Here is a 17,088-nt window from a genome sequence, read left to right as displayed (position 1 = left end):
AAAAACGATGGAACTAGTGAATGGTAGGTAATAACACGGACATTGGTAGATATTACCATGTCTAAAATAACTGTCGAAGATTTCATAACCGAGTACAAAGTTCAGTTTCAACAAAAAAAAAAAAAAAAAGTACAAAGTTCAGTAATCATATCGAAAAAAATGGAACTAGTGAATGTTAAGTAATAACACAGACATTGGTAGATATTACCACGGTCAAAACAACTGCAAAATGGAACTTGTGAAAGGTAGGTAATAAATCCTCAGTAGTTAAGCAACTCCTCAAATAACCTGTCATAGTGAGATGAGTAGAACTACAGTTGTACAATTTATTCTCTCTATCTTCAAGCCTGATCCCTCTTTCACAGTTTCACACACTCAAATAGAATCTTCTCTCTTTTTCCTCCCCAACCCTTTATTTTCCCTTCACACTGAAATTTATTTCTCTCTCTTTACTCTGATCTCATGTACCCTCTAAAACAGAATTGTTGATAGCCAGATACATCATCTACATCAACAATTTCAACCAATTCCTCCCATCTCTCTCTCTCTCTCTCTCATTGGAATTCAAGTTTTAGTCCTCAAGATTTTGGGTTTGAGCTAGTCCAATTTTTAGTGTTCCTCATCAAATTCCCCACCTCTTTGTTATTTTTGAACAATCTAATTTCTTAATTCTAGTTTTTCCCTCTGTTTCTTCCATCAAATATACTCCATATTCCTGATCATATTAAAACTTAAAAAAGAATAATCTCTGTTTTCCATTGAAACCCCATTTCAGATTTTTCTGATCTTCAAAAACCCAATTCAGATCTTCAAAATCACAGTTCATCAAAACCCTTAAAAAATCTCAACTTTCTTCTTCAACCCTTCATGTAAAATTGAAGAAAAAAGACCTAGTTTTCATTTTCTCACAATTCTAGTGAAAACCCATTTGAATAAATATGCAAGATCCAACAATATTTCAACAAATCAAATCACCTCAATTTCCAGATCAAGAACAAATCAAATGCCCTCGTTGTGATTCAACAAACACCAAATTCTGCTACTATAACAATTACAATCTATCTCAACCACGCCATTTCTGCAAAAATTGTAGACGTTATTGGACTAAAGGTGGTGCTTTAAGAAATATTCCAGTTGGTGGTGGTATTAGAAAGAACACAAAAAGATCTTCAAACCCTAATAAACGTCAATCATCTTCATCTTCTTCTGCAACTCAAATTTCTCATCAAAAACCACAACCCACTGGAATTTTCACTTCTGCAATTACAGGAATTGATCCAGATCATCAAATGCTTGATATTTCAGGGAGTTTTAGTTCTCTTTTAGCTTCTTCAAATGGGCAATTTGGAAATTTATTAGTAAACCCTAATAATGTTTCAAGAGAAGTTCATCATCAATTTGGGGAATTCGTTGAGAATTCAGAGAATTCTACAAGTAATCGAACAACATTGGAGTTACAGAGTAATGGGAATCAAGGAAATTTATTAGGGATTTCAAGTGGTGGTGGTGGTGGTGGTGGTGGTGATTCAAGCTGTTGGAATGGCGGTAATGGGTGGCCTGATCTAGCCATTTATACACCAGGTTCGAATTTTCAGTGAAATTTTATCAAAGAAAAGAAGAAGAAATTTTATTCCTTAAAAGGAAAATTAAAAAAAAAACAAAGATGAATAATTTGATTTTCAATCTTTGTTTAATTTCTTCTATATGATAATATTAACAATACATTTTAGGGAGACAAAATTTGGTGGTGAAGAGTAGAGAGAGAAAGGGATGAATTGGCATTCTATAATAGTTTAGTTGTATTATTAATGTTATTTTACTAGTTAGTGAGTGTGGATTTTCTTTGTTTATTTTGGTGTTTAAGAGATCCAAAAACCCTAAAATTATAAGAGATTATGAAGAAGGAATGTTTTGTTAGTGGAGGATTTGACATGTATTTAACAATTATAATACAAAATGGTGTGCTTTGATTAGGTATGTGTTTTTTTTTTGCACTAAAAAATTGTTAGTCATTTTGATCTTAATTAGTATGTTGTTTTGAGCATTTGTTTTTGGGGAACTTTAATAATTTATACATTTTATTCGAATTCCAAACATATAGATAGAAACGATAAGAATTTGGGAGAAGAAGGGAGGATGAAACTGAAACTCGTCCTATTTTTGTGAGTGAACTTATTGATATAGATGGATCGTGGAAGAAGAGGTTCATAGATGAGAGGTTTAATCCATTAGCTGCAACTGCAATTCTTATGATCAATATATCCGGGTAGAAATACAGATGATAAACTTGTGTGAATTCATCTAGAAAAATGAAGTATCGCGACGAAAGCATTATACACATCAATCTTGAAAGACATGCCACGTACGTCCAAATTTTTAGAGCTCCCTTGTGGCTTAACCTGGAAGAAAGTTTGGTCCGCCGCTCAACCTTACACCAAGAATTAAAACATCTGTCTAGAGAGTTCTTCATGACGATGTACCAACAAGAAAAGAGCTTCCAAATTTAATCCAATTGCATGTGAGTTCTGCAAAGGAGAAGAAGGGGATGTAGATCATATATTCAAAAATTATCGTAAGACACGAAAAACATGAGTTTGCCCACCATTAGAGTTGAGACGGGAAGGAGAGAGAAAATCCCATGATATTTTATGCGATTGGTTAGCGGGGAACAGAATGATAAGGTAATCCCATTATGTAGTTGTGTAGTATGATTTTCAACAACAAAAAAAATAGTAAAGCCCTGGCATTCATGAACATTTTCATTATGAGATGTAAACTAGATTATTCTCGTCACCTACCACATCATCATCTTTGTGATAAATTAAGTCAAGATCTCAAGTACTGAACTACATTTAGCATTTTCAAATGTCGATTCCATATTTCAAAATTCTAATTTTTAATGGTGAAAGTAGAGAGAGAGAGAGAGAGAGAGAGAGAGAGAGAGAGAGAGAGAGAGAGAGAGAGAGAGTGTTTATGAAACTATCTTGAAGCTATGACTGTGATGTTTTTAATTGAGTGAGAATAGTAGAAGAAAATTCAGAGAGAGAAACTATGTGGAGATGAGGAGGGAAGACTAAAATAAAATGACCAAAATGATCGTTTAATTCCTTAAGTTTTAAGTGTGGAGATGAGGAGGGAAGACTAAAATAAAATGACCAGTACACCAGAGGCCAAGGGGTATGAGTTTTGTTTGTGGCGGAGGCTCAACAAAGCCACGGGAAAGGCCGCGAATACACTAATGCCATGTTTGGCGCGCGGGAATGGAATGTCATTTCCGGGAATCACATTCACGTAATGCGATTCCCGGGAATCAGATTATTTTGGTTTAATGTTTGGTTCGACCAGGAATAGGAATTTCATTCCCGATGGATTCCTAACTTGTTTGGTTTGTGTAGGAATAGGAATGTATTTTTTTACGAAAGTCCGGTTATATCCTTTTACTTAAACTACATAAATTATAAGTCAACTTTGTTATATATTTTAATCAGTATTGTCCATTCAAAGTTATAGATATGAAATAGTAACGTAATACACTAATTTAAGTTGTATTTAAAGATTTATTTAAAATAAATAAGGTCTCAGACTAATTTTTTTTAAACGTTATGAAATCGATTTTTAATGAACAAGGAGCAAGAGAGAAGAAATAAAACTAGAGATATGAAGAGAGAGAGGGAGAGTTACGTTCGAGCGAGAAAATGGGTGGGAGAGAGAGATAGAGTGTGTTGCTATGGTGGTGGTTGAAACCCTAGGTTTTTAATTTTTTAATAAAAATATTATGAGAATGACGATTTTAATATTAGTCATTCTAATATTTTATCAAGGATTGTTTTGTCCGGAAATATTAAATCAAATCATTCCCGGGAATGGGAATCACAAACCCACCCCCTCCCTAGGTTTGCTATTACCCCATTTAGGGGGAATCCCATTCCTCCGAGAATAGGATTCCCCCTGCATTCCTGCGAGCCAAACATAGTAGGGAATGTGATTCCAGGTCCCAAATTTACTAGTAAATAATCTTTTTTTTTATTAAGAACAAAATATTTTTCAAGCTATGCGCCGTCTGTGGGAATCGAACCCACGACCACACGGTTAAAAGCCGTGCGCTCTACCAGCTGAGCTAAGACGGCAAGTTTACTAGTATGTAATTGTTGCTGCTCTATAGATCAACTTCTTGATCATCTACATGTGAGGCTGACAAAAAGGGGCTATTTTAACCTTGACAAGTTATCTCTCCTCCTGAAATTCACTACTTGTTTGTGATTTCTCTATGTATGGAAAAGTTAGTAGTATTATCAAATGGTACCAATTTTATAGTCATAACACCTTATAGATCTAGTTACAAAGTTTGCTTTTCCCTAAGGGATTATGCATCGAATTCATGGGTTGTTAATATACTTGATTGTTGTTAGATGTAACCCCTAAAGATGATCTCATAAAATAATACTTGAGATGTATATTGCAAGCGAAGACTAACGTATTCAACAAAAGTTAGGAAAGAGAAAAAATTGAGAAATTAATGAAATTGTCTGTGGATGTTGTTAAGCTTGTGGTCATCTAACTCAAAACTAATTGACAATGAGTTGAGAGGACCTAAATATTAGTATATGCTTGGTTGCTAGGAATCCGATTACCCTTTTACCATGTGTGATTATTCTAACACGCTTTTTTACTTGTGGCGTTCTTTGGCAACGTGTCCAGTTGACAGAGAGCACGTGTGGCCGCTTCTCCTGTTGGTTTTTGAATAAGCAAACTAGTTTGGTTCTTATTGATCTTAAAGCTTCTAATTTATGTTATAATTTCACTACTGCAATAATAATATAAAATAAAGTAGTGACTAGCCATATTGTTTCTTACAAGTCAACACATTATGAGTTTTTCTTAAAACAACAAAAAAAAACTCTTCTCTGTTAAACTCTTTCTCTCCTACAAAAATTATGCCTTCAATCGACGATCTTCCGCCTTCACTTCAGCTCGAAATACTAAACCGAATTAACGACTCAACCAATTTAGCTCTTTGCAGGATGTCTTCAAAATCTCTAAATGTGCTATCTTACGATGTTCGAACTCTGAATATCATTTGTTCATTCGATCGGTACCTGAAATCTAGGACAGAAGAGACCGAATTCGAAATTACTCCATTCAAACTTATTGTAAAGAAGTTGTTACTGAATTCAAGGAATCTTGAAACAATTCATATTGGTATTGAGAATTCATTGAATCAGATGAATAGTCTTGATCATGATTATGAAGTTGGTAAAGATGATCTTAATTTAACAGATGTTGACTTTGTATCTGAGTGGTTGCCACAGATTTCTGGAAGCTTGAAGTCAATTTCGATTTCTGGTTTATGGAGTCAGTCTTGGTGGGAAGCATCAAGTATCTTGGCTTTGATTTCTTCTTGTTGTAAGTCAAATAGAATTTCAAATCACTTATGATCCAATTTAGCTCATAAATCAAACCACCCAATTTTTTATGGGGTTTAAAGTTTTAAAAAGATGTCATTTTTAGTGCACCATATATCAACTTTTTGATTATTTCATGTGAGGGTAGCTAGAAGGAACCTATTTTAACGACGAAAGTTATCTCTTCGCCATCTGAAATTAACAACGTTGTTGAATTGTTTAAACTTGTTTTTGCTCTTCTTTTCTTTCGTATCGAAAAGTTATTGTTGTTGAATGGCATTACATATTGTAGAGTTTACTTTTCGATAAGAAATTGTGGATCGAATTCGTAGATTGTTAGTATAGTATTGTGAATAGTTTTACCTCGAAAAATGATATGAATCTCCGAGGGCTCATTGTAAGTGTGAAAGCTTAATAGAGATAGGTTTTCTTTTCTTATACTTCATCCTTTTATTTAGTATACAAAACATTTCTCTGCATTTTGTAGGTACTCATCTTGATAAGTTGGAACTAAAGCATGCTTTTCTATCAGTGGATGGTTTGAAACCAATGATGATGCTTACGAGTCTCACACTTGATCAGATAAAGTTGGATGATCAGGATTTGAACAAGCTAAACGAGTGTTTCCCTAACTTGCTTGTTCTCAATTTGATCAAAGTTGATGGGCTCAACGAACCCAAGATACATTTCTTGCACCTTCAAACTTGTAAATGGATTGTACCCGATTTTCCGCGTTCCTTGACGATAATCACACCTAACCTCGTCGAACTCGAACTGAAATGTCTTGATTCACGAAGGTTATGTCTTAAAGCACCATTATTGTCTATTCTCCGTCTTCAGATTGGAAAGATAACTGGTTTCTTTGAAGTGGAAAATTTTCTTAATTTGAAGGGTCTTCAAATTGATGCGGGCGATATTTGCAACCTTATTGAATTGTTTCCAAAGTGCAGAACAGTTGAGAAGTTGATATTGAATTCATATAAACGGTTTGGACATGTAAGGGAGAATTTGAAGTTTGAGCAATTGGTGAGTACTTTTCCAAATTTAAGTTCTATTGTGCTTCAGCCAGGAGCATGTTCGGAATTGGAATCATCTTTCTCTGTTGAGGGCTTGAATTTTGAAAATGACTGGAGGAAATTGAAACAGTTGAAGGCTTACGTATCATATTCGAAAACTGAAACTACCCATTGCTTCATGTCTTCGTTATTGAGATTTTTCACCACTTTAACCAGTGTAGAAATACTTCCTTGCCGTGGTGTTGGGTTCGCAGTCAAAGCACGACTAGTCGACTGCGTGAGTGATTGCTGCAGTGTTAAATGGACATGGGGAATGTGGAGGAAAGCACACGACGAGTTTCATGATAGCCTCTGATCAATCTTATGAAACACATATTAATAGGGGTTACTTCGATTTGGTTTTTTGTCAAAACCCTTATGATCTATACTAAAAGCAACTGACGAAAATAGAACGGCTTTATGTTAGAACTTCATCTCGGTGTGCTTAGAAATGGAACTGTTGAAATTAATTTTTTTGGGTTTGTACTTTAGTGTCTGTCAGGGGCGTGGGAGAGGGGGTGCGACCGGTGCGGTCGCACAGGCCCCTCTCCAACTAAGGGCCCCATTTTAGTTATCTCAAAGCTTTCTTGATATAAAATGTAGAGCGTTGGAAACATAAATGAAAACGTCAGTAGCTCAGATGGTTGGGAACATAATCACGCGCCCACGAGTTCTCGTGTTCGAGTCCACTTGTACACAAACTAAAATCATTTTTTTCACATGTTTTTATAGGATATGATACTTAAGGGCACCCAACCCAATATATATGGCCCATATTATTACATTTTAACTATTCTAAAGGCATCTCCAATCTCTTTCTCTATTTGGATTTTAATATTTTATCTAACTTTATCTCTATGAGGCTATGTTTCTCATTTCTTTTCACTCTCTACTATTGTCTTTATTTTTCTTTGTTTCTCTCTCTCTCTTTAAAATACAATAGGATTGTATGTCTTTTTCTATAAATTCTTAGGCAAAAGGTATTGGCTTTACGTGTTGAATTGGGTTCTCTAAGTCATACTTATTTGCTATATTCTTCTTTAATTCATATAATTGCATCTTTTAAATATTCATATTGTGTTCTTGGACTTATTTACGTACATTAAATATAATTTAAATATTCTTACTAGTGTTATGCAATACATTAATACTTTTACGTAATGTATTTTAGTCATGATAATTTTTTCATCAGTTAATTTTAGCTATTTACTAATATCGCATGTAAATATTTTTCGGTTCTTACATTATATGAAGGGCCCCGGTTTAAAGTTCGCACCGGACCCCCAAAATCTCAGCCACGCCACTGGTGTTTGTAAAGATGATTCTTTTGGGTTGGCTTGTGGAGCCTTCATCGGGAACAAAAGCCTTTACCAGTTTCATGTGGGGATGGGTGTCAAAGGTGTGGGCAATATCGATAATTGTTAAGGGTTAGGGTGTTACGGACATTTTATTGGTTTTATTTGCAAATAAGATATACTTTTGATCCATGAATCCTTGTGATTAGAAGGTTTTTAGCTGAACAATGTAAAAGGAACATCATGATTTGTTTATCATCCTAAAAACCAATTTCTAAATGAGGTCACATTAAGTTGGGGAGTAAATCGCAAAGACGGAAAACTAATTTGGGATTTTATCTGCAATTGAATAATGTCCTGATCGGAAGTATCACGGTATGCCAAACCAACTAGTCTAACGAGCCACATTCTCAGTGTCTTGTGTGATTCAGACAACTTTTTAGAAGGTCTCGATCTCCTCAATACGCTTCTTCCTGCTTAAGACGCCTTTCAAGCACTCTTTCAGATCTAATGCCCCGCGTTCTTTCCGTCTAGAGTTGAAGATTTAACCGCTGAAATCACAGGAAAACAAGAATTTGAGGAAAACGTAATAATTCGTCAAGAATTGTTACCTATATTCCCAGATGCGTCCCTAGTGCCATTAGTTGCATCTCAACATATATGCATTTCTTTGACTCCTATAAATTCGACCCATTTCCACTCCAAATTTCATTCTGTTTTTTCTAGATATTAGAACAGTGTTAAGGTTACGAGTCAAGCAATAAAATTGAAAAAAACTTGCTAAATTTCCATAGAGAAATTAACCTTAAGTATGCGTCATTTAGAAGTTCATAATACTTGTTCTGAGTTCGACCGAGTTCAAAATCGAAGTAGAACAATAGTCGTTGTATCCCGGAGACGAACACCATAACTATTGTTACAATAACATGGCGTAAATTGTCTCAAAGTAAAAGATCATACTCGCCTTGGCTCAATTATTCTCTTCGTCCGAGTTTCGTAGTGTGATATCTAACTATTAAATCATTTGAACAATTGTCTATTTTATTATGGCTTTAAGTAAACCCAAAAAAAAAGAATCTTAAGAAGGTTTATCTTATGTGATGGAATATTCTAGTAAGTAGTGGTACCGATGTTAGACTAGTTGGTTTTGCATATGCTAATTCTTCAGGTCTCGGGCAGCTAGGACTTTCAGTTTTCTTGGCTCTCTCATAGAGTGTGAGTCTTTATCTTGTGTTTCAACTAATATATAGGTAGGTTTCCGTCCCACTTCAATAGTAGCGTCGAACCGGATTCCGATACTTTCAATCGCCAACAACCTTTCTCCAATAACAAACAAAGGATCACAACTTGAAACCATTTGAAGCAAGAAGCAAGCAGGAGAAAGAAAGAGTTGAGTGAAGGGGACGATCAAAGACATCCACTAAAGATGTACATCTTGTTGACTTTTCCTTTGACCGGCGATTAGGAAATCAGTAGAAACAATCAATTGGAGGCAGCTGCGGGAGGTGATCATTGCTAAAATCTTCAAAAACAAGGCTTATTTCAGATAACCAGGGAAGTACCCTTACTTTGCTTTATTTTCTTCTTATTAGTAAAGTATTTTAGTTGCTCTCCTTCCCTCTATCAGCACATAATATTGTATCCCCATCTCTTTGCCTTCCTCTCAAATTTTTAGTTGGGTAGTGTGCGCCAGGTCTCCATCAGATTTACATGTTCACCTTAATCCTCTTAGCTGTACATTAGTTAAGTTCTTTTCATACTGCATGAATCTAAAATATTTATGAGGGATAGGCGATTTAGTTTCTTTGTTGTCTTTGCTTTAATATATATGTTATAGTTCAATATATAGGTAATAGTGTTAGCGATTGTTTTCTTTCATTGTAGTTTATGTATCTGTATCTTACTAGCTTCTCATTATAGTTTGTCTGCTTAGTTAATGCTCTTTATTTTTCTATTTGTGGTGCACATGGGGAGTGCCTTTATACTTTTGGTCTCTGGGACTTTAGGTCTGCCTCTATTCCTTAGTATGCTGAATAACACCCCCACCATGGATAATCCATCCATTTTAAGTTGGAACGTGAGGGGAGCCTCAACTTTCCTCACTAAGAAACACACCCTCAATATTATCATGAAACACAAGCCGGACATCATTTTCCTTTCGGAAACCAAAAACAAATCTTACAATATGAACAAACACATTCCCATCTCCAAAAACGACTCTAGTTACTTTGTGGACCCTATTAACAAAGCAGGAGGCCTCGCTATTTACTGGAAGCACCACCTCAACCTCAAAGTTATATACTCGGACAACAACATTATTCAAGCTGAATTGAAGAATGCCAGCTGGCCCACTCCCATCATGATTTCTGGCTTCTATGGGTCCCCTTACCACAAGAACAAGTTGAAGCCTTGGAAAACTCTCAGTCAGCTGAATCAAGACCAAGAGAACCCTTGGGTGATGATTGGGGATCTCAACTCTATTCTTGATCCCATAGAGAAGAGTGGCGGCTCTAAAGGGTCCTACTCTAATATTCCTAAAATCTTGGAGATTATCAATAAATTAGGTTTATTAGATTTAGGCTATCAAGGTAATCCCTACACTTGGAGTAATAAACAACTTGGAGAGAATCTGATTCAAGAGAGGCTGGATAGGGCAATGGCTAACCTTCAATGGCTTCACCAATTTCAATCTTATGGAGTCACTCACTTGGAAGCAGTCGGATCAGACCATTTGCCCATCCTTCTTGACAACAAAGATCCTAGTCAAACTACCCCCAAACCTTTCAAGTTTACCAGAACGTGGATGACCCACCCTGACTGCTATAACTTCATTGCTGACAATTGGGAACACATAAAACAATATCAGAACGCCAACAATATTCAACAAGACCTTAAAAAGCTTAGCAAGCAGCTATCTAAATGGAATAAAAAGGTCTTCGGTAACATAGAAAATAACATTAATCAGATTACAAAAAGCCTTCAGAATAGTAAATCAAAAGAGGAAGTCCACAAACTCACACTCGCCTTGGAGGAGCTCTACAACCAGCAAGAGAGTTTATGGAAAGAGAAATCAAGAAACAACTTTATCACCTTAGGTGACAAAAATACCAAATATTTTCACTCTCAGGCTATTCAACGCAACAGGACCAACAAAATCAGTGCTATCAAAGATAAAGAGGGAGATTGGCACGAAGATATAAAAGACATTCAAGATACCTTCACTTCACATCTCCTTGATAGTGGTACGACGATCAATCCTGTAGAAGATCAGAATACTCTCAACCTTTTTACTCCCACTATCACGCAAAATCAGAACAGAGACCTACTAGCTATTCCAGATAAGGAAGAAATCGATTGGGCTATTCATAGTCTCAAGAAAGAAGCTGCCCCGGGCCCTGACGGATACCCTCCTTTTTTCTTCCAATCTAACTGGGAGACTGTCAACGCAGATATCTATGACCTGGTTCAGAATTTCTTCAAAAAAGCCTACCTTCCTCCTGATATAAATCATACTCACATCTGTCTGATCCCCAAAACCCCTATCCCCCAAACCCCGGCGGACTATCGACCCATCAGTCTCCTGAACACCACTTACAAGATCATCACCAAGTTGTTGGCTGAACGTTTCAAACACACCTTAAACCATATTATCTCTCTCCCTTTCAAGCAGCTTACGTCCCCGGTCGACAGATAACAAACAACATCATTATGGGACAGGAAATTATCCACTCTTTTAAGAAGATGAAAGGTTCAGCTGGATATTTCGGTCTTAAGTTAGACATGTCCAAAGCGTTCGATAGAATAGAATGGAAATTTCTTATAGACATCATGAGAAAACTAGGCTACGACGAACATTGGATTAAGATGATCTATACTTGCATCTCTACTTCATCAATGTCAGTGCTTATTAATGGTCGACCAGGTAAAACTTTTTACCCTTCTAGAGGTATTCGACAAGGTGACCCGCTTTCCCCATTTCTCTTCACTTTAGCTATGGAAAGCCTAAGTCGTAAGTTGATGATGAATAATAATCAAAATAGGTTTTTGGGTTTTCCTACTTATCATACAGACTTTGAGATCTCCCACCTCCTATTCGCTGACGATTGCATCATTTTTGGTAAAAACACAATAGACAACATCCACATCCTCAAAAAGATTCTTTAGGACTTCTGTGATAGCTCGGGTCAAATGATTAATTATGCTAAATCCAACATCTTCTACTCAAAGAATTCACATCCCAAGTTCAAAAGACTGATTATGCGCACTCTGAAAGTTAAATATGCCTCCGCCTCAGAGAAATACCTAGGAGCCCAGCTGTTCATTGGAGCACAAAAAACCAAAGTATTCAAGGATATCCTGGAGCACATCAAGAATAAGCTCAACAAGTGGAACCACTCGTTCCTATCTCAAGCTGGTCGCACTGTGGTCATCTCAGCCATAGCGGCGGCCGTACCCCGATACCAGATGCAGTGCTTTGCAATTCCTAAAGGAATAAGCAAAAGCATCAAGGCCGTTCAACGGAATTTCTGGTGGGGTAAGTCGAAAGGTATTTGCACCAAAGACTGGTCTTATATCTGCACTCCTAAAAAACTTAGAGGGCTAGAGCTTCATCTGCCAGATCTGGATAATACAGCTCTCCTTTCTAAGATGGCCTGGCGGCTCAAGACTGAACCAGAAGCAATATGGGTCAAACTCCTTAAAGCCAAGTATTTCCCGCACTCCAACACCCCAGGCCCTGCTAAATCTCATCACTCCTGGAATTGGAAGACGATCAGAAAGCACTATAGCCTTCTTGATGATCTATCAACTTGGGAAGTGCAATCGGGTAATGACATTAACATCTGGACTGACAATTGGATCCCTGAAATCAATGGAACTATTCAGAACAACAATCAATCTGATCTTACCAAAGTAGCTCAACTTATCTCGAACAACAACTGGAATAATGAAGTGCTCAGAGCCAACTTTGACGTTAATACTCAGAATCTTATCAAAACTATCCCGGTGAACAGCGAAGGTAAAGACCAGCTCAAATGGAAACTTACCAAATCGGGTAAATTCACGGTTGCTTCCATGTATCAGCACTTCAGCAATAATAACAGTAATCACAACCCTAACAACCATAACTGGAATTTCATCTGGTCTCTCCCGACTGTTCCGCGCATCAAAATGTTCATCTGGAAAGTCTGCACCAAAGCTATCCCTGTTACGGAAAGAATCGGAAAATACATCGACAATAATACCACTTGTCCCAACTGCACTAGTATAGAATCTATTGAACATGCTCTTTTACACTGCGCTTTAGCTAAAAACATCTGGTTTAACTACAATATTATATCTGAAAATATTACGTCCATATCTGACTGGATCTTCTCTTGGGAAAATCATATTCATCTTTGCTACACTAGAGATAATATTCACTTTTCGACCATTTTATGGATTTTATGGAAAGTGAGGTGTGACCATTGTTTTCAATATGAAATCAATGACCTGAATAAAATAATCAGAATGATCGAATACTTCCCAAAAATCAATATGAAACAGGAGAAAATAAAACATACTTCTAGTGAGAAATGGCAACCCCCGCCCCAGAATTTCATTAAGGTGAATGTTGATGCATCTTTTACTAATATAACATCCAATGTGGGAATTAGCTTGATTGTTCACAATGCAGAATCGAAATTCATAGAAGCGAAGGTAAAATCCACTAGAGCCAGAAACAGTGAAGAAGGAGAGGCGATGGCAATCTTACTCGGCCTCGAATGGGCGAAAACTAATCAATTCAAGAATATAATTGTAGAAAGCGACAATATTAATCTCATCAAACATCTTCACAATAAACATCACACGTTACACTAGCAATCTTTAACCCACATCCGGAGAATTTGAAAAAGCAGAAAAGAATTCGAAGAGGTGAAATTCAAGTATACGAAAAGATAACTCAATTCCAGTGCAGACAGATTAGCTAAATGGGCAAGGAAGAAAAACGCGAGCAAAGAGTGGAAGAATGTACCTTGTATTTTAGTTAATAAATATTGTAATAACGCTGTTATTTAATCTATGAAAGCTAGTTCAACAAAAAAAAAAAATAGTGGTACCGATAAATAAGTTTACTAGACTTCGAGAATTTTGACCTAACTCTAGGATGTGGTGATGTCCATAAGGTTTGAATATAGATTGAAGTCATTAATAAATACTCAAGTTATACATGTAAATAATCACACATAGATCGGTTTACATTTCATATCCAAATTTGGGAAAAAAGAAAGGGTTATTTCCCAAATGGCCCCCAACTTTGTGACCAGCTTCCCGCCTGGCCCCCTAGATTAGCAAAAATACCCATATGGTCCCCTTTTTCCGTTATCTTTAACTTTCCGTTACTCTCTCTCCTCCATCTCATTTTCTCTCTCTGCCACATCATTTGACCACGCCACATCATCATCTTCTCCGACAGGGGTCGCCTGCCGGACAAATTTCCGGGCGGCGACCTTAATTTTTTTTTTTATTCTCTCTCTTTAAAAACTAATTTTTTTTTTAACTCTCTCTCTCTCTACAGATCTAGAGACAGAGCAGTTCCATTGAAGGTCTGGGAACAGACCTTCAATGGATCTGTTCGCAGACCTTCAAAGGGTCTGTTCGCAGACCCATTGGAGGTCAGTTCACAGACCCTTTGAAGGTCTGTTCGCAGACCTCTAATGAGTCTGCGAACAGATCCATTGAAGGTCTATTGCAAACCTTCAATGGATCTGCTATCTCTAGATCTGTAGAGAGAGAGAATTTAAAAAAAAAATTAGTTTTTAGAGAGAGTGAGAAGAGAGAGAATAAAAAAAAAATTAAGGTTGCCGGCCGGAAATTTGGCCGGCTGGCGACCCCTGCCGGAGAAGATGATGATGTGGCGTGGTCAAATGATGTGGCAGAGAGAGAAAATGAGATGGAGGAGAGAGAGTAACTGAAAGTTAAAGATAACGGAAAAAGGGGACCATATGGGTATTTTTGCTAATCTAGGGGGCCCGGCGGGAAGCTGGTCACAAAGTTGGGGGCCATTTGGGAAATAACCCAAAAAGAAACTTACTTAGAGCAACTCCAATATATAGGCTCAAAATCCCAATTTTGGGAGTCGTTGAATTTTTTTATTTCAATGTCGGACTCTCACATCCAAATTTTCAATTATTGTAGTTAAAATTCATACAAAATTACAACTAATAAAACTTAAAACATATATATTAAAACTATACGACAATTAATATTAATTTATTGTTGAATTCCCATTTAAATAGTCTTGCACCACTTTCTCATGAATAGCAAGTCATGAAGGAGTCATGTTTGAAGTTTGAAGTATCTTTTCTCATCAAATTTATTCCTATTTGAATTTGGTGAACTTGTAGATTTTTGCGTCACACTGATACAGGATCTTGAATAAGTCTATCTCTATTATCCTGCTGCGTTTTTTTTCTCATCCCAAGACTTAGAATTCATAAAGGGTGTAGAACTTTCTCCACTGTTGACTTCCATTTTTCGAACTTGCTTTTCTTCCGAGTGGTCTTTGTTAAGCACTTACAGATTGTGTTCCTTCGTCTCGGTCAAAAGAAGGTTCTCTTTTGTTTGGTGACGACTGGAATTTACTTGATGACCACTTGTGGTGGTCTTTTAAAATTTTAACAATGATCAAACTTAAAAGCTTTATCCCATTGTTTTGTTTGAATATTTCATGTGCATACTTCAAGTGCAAAATAAAATATTGAAAGTTTATAATGATTTCAAAAATAGATAATAAAGAAACGAGTCTGAAAAATGAAATATTAAAAGTAATTATCCGATCATCATCATTTTCTCTGTTTTTTAGGGTTTTTTGTACCATGACCCAAATAACCACAAAACTTTGAGCATTGCTTGTTAATCTCGCCCCACCGACATTTAAGATCCTTCAAAGCACGATTTGTACGTTCGTTGAAGTGTTTGACAATTTTGTTCCAAATGTACGTCCTTGTTTATCATTTCGCCTAATTGGAATCGCTTGTGATATGTAAATAAGCGGTAACAAGCACAACATCATTTAGTAGAGTATAATGCTTAGCAATAACAAATGAATTCGGCGTTTTAGAAAAATCAAAAATTTCTTCGACTTCATCATTCGCTAAATCAACTCGATGACTCATATTTAACATATACAAAAAAAACTATCATTATCATTAAAATCAGGCTTTGTATTTTTTTTTTTTGAAGCCAAGGGAAACATTTCCATAATAAGTGATAAAATCACAATGTTACATGGACGATAATTCTGATTTCTCTCATCTGAAAACTTCATGAGAGTTACATACCTTTAAATGCAAAGTGCCTCATGAAGGGAAAAAAATTGGACTATACACAGACACAAAGACCCTAAAGGTCGACAAAAAGATCCTAAAAATCGTGAAAAGAGACCCTAAAGGTCAGACAAAATAACTGGATAAAAACTAAAAGAAACCACCGCCGGCCGTCACCGAAAAACCATTGTCGTCACCGGAAAACCACATCCGTCGCCGGAAAACCGCCTCCGTCGCTAGAAAACCACCTCCGTCACCGGAATCCGCCGCCACCATAGAAATCCGCCGACACTGCTAGAAACCATTGTCCCGACTAAAACATACGTCCGCCACCATAAAAATCCTATCATCATTAACTTCGACGTCCTCATCAATTTCACACATCAGTTTTACAAATTCAAAGTATGAAAATGATCCTCCCCGAACAGATCTCACAGACTAAAAATGAACAGATCATCTTTGTCTCTTTTGGATCGTAATATGTAGAATCAATGAGAAACAGTTTCCTCCAAACGAAATTCAATAGAAGGACGGATGAGAATAAAGATCTTGGCAGTTTCGTAACAGATAGAAATAGAAAAGGGTTAGAAATACAACAGAGTCTATATGTGCTATTAGAAATACAGATATTGGCAATGGTGTTCAAAGAGATACTCTCATTTGGTGTCCGAAAGACAATGGAAAATTTTCCCCAAAATCTTATTATACTGAGATAAGGAACATGCCAATAATGTCTACTCAAGTTCAAACATTTCAGTGGAAGAGGTTTTGGAACATACTAGAGATGAATCCGAAAATACAGCTCTTCATATGGAGAATAATTCATGAGGGTTTACCAACACTAAACAACATAGGCAGAAGAGTTCAATACATACCTCAGGTGTGCCTTATGTGCAGTGATAATGAACAGGAAACCTCTGTACATCTCTTTGCCCAATGTTCGAAATACAAGGAACTTATTCAAATAGCAGGTCTCCAACACCTACATCTTATACATGAAGATCCAGTGAGAACATTGAATACATTATTG

General features: G+C 36.5%; 2 protein-coding genes and 1 non-coding gene across 3 annotated transcripts; 2 read left to right on the top strand and 1 right to left on the bottom strand.

Annotated features, from left to right (window-relative positions):
• The first annotated feature begins 275 nt into the window (after nt 1–275).
• LOC147532076 (dof zinc finger protein DOF1.7-like) lies at nt 276–1,973 on the top strand. The gene has a single exon (XM_086650380.1). The coding sequence runs from the start codon at nt 939–941 to the stop codon at nt 1,596–1,598; it is 660 nt and encodes a 219-aa protein (XP_086506506.1). The 5' UTR covers nt 276–938; the 3' UTR covers nt 1,599–1,973.
• A 2,081-nt stretch (nt 1,974–4,054) lies between these two features.
• TRNAK-UUU (transfer RNA lysine (anticodon UUU)) lies at nt 4,055–4,127 on the bottom strand. Its single transcript has one exon. It is a non-coding gene; the product is annotated as a tRNA-Lys (tRNA).
• An 807-nt stretch (nt 4,128–4,934) lies between these two features.
• On the top strand, nt 4,935–6,947 carry LOC147532074 (F-box/RNI-like superfamily protein). The gene is made up of 2 exons (XM_086649894.1): nt 4,935–5,403; nt 5,890–6,947. Exons 1-2 carry the CDS (start codon nt 4,935–4,937, stop codon nt 6,771–6,773), a joined length of 1,353 nt encoding a protein of 450 aa, XP_086506020.1. The 3' UTR covers nt 6,774–6,947.
• Nucleotides 6,948–17,088: the final 10,141 nt, after the last annotated feature.

The sequence above is a fragment of the Eschscholzia californica genome, unplaced genomic scaffold (genome assembly GCF_041429995.1).
Source record: "Eschscholzia californica isolate CP2 unplaced genomic scaffold, dmEscCali1.0.p SCAF_6, whole genome shotgun sequence".
Taxonomy (NCBI): Eukaryota; Viridiplantae; Streptophyta; class Magnoliopsida; order Ranunculales; family Papaveraceae; genus Eschscholzia; species Eschscholzia californica.
The sequence above is the reverse complement of the archived record's forward strand: the minus strand, read 5'-3'. Positions and strand labels throughout refer to the sequence as shown.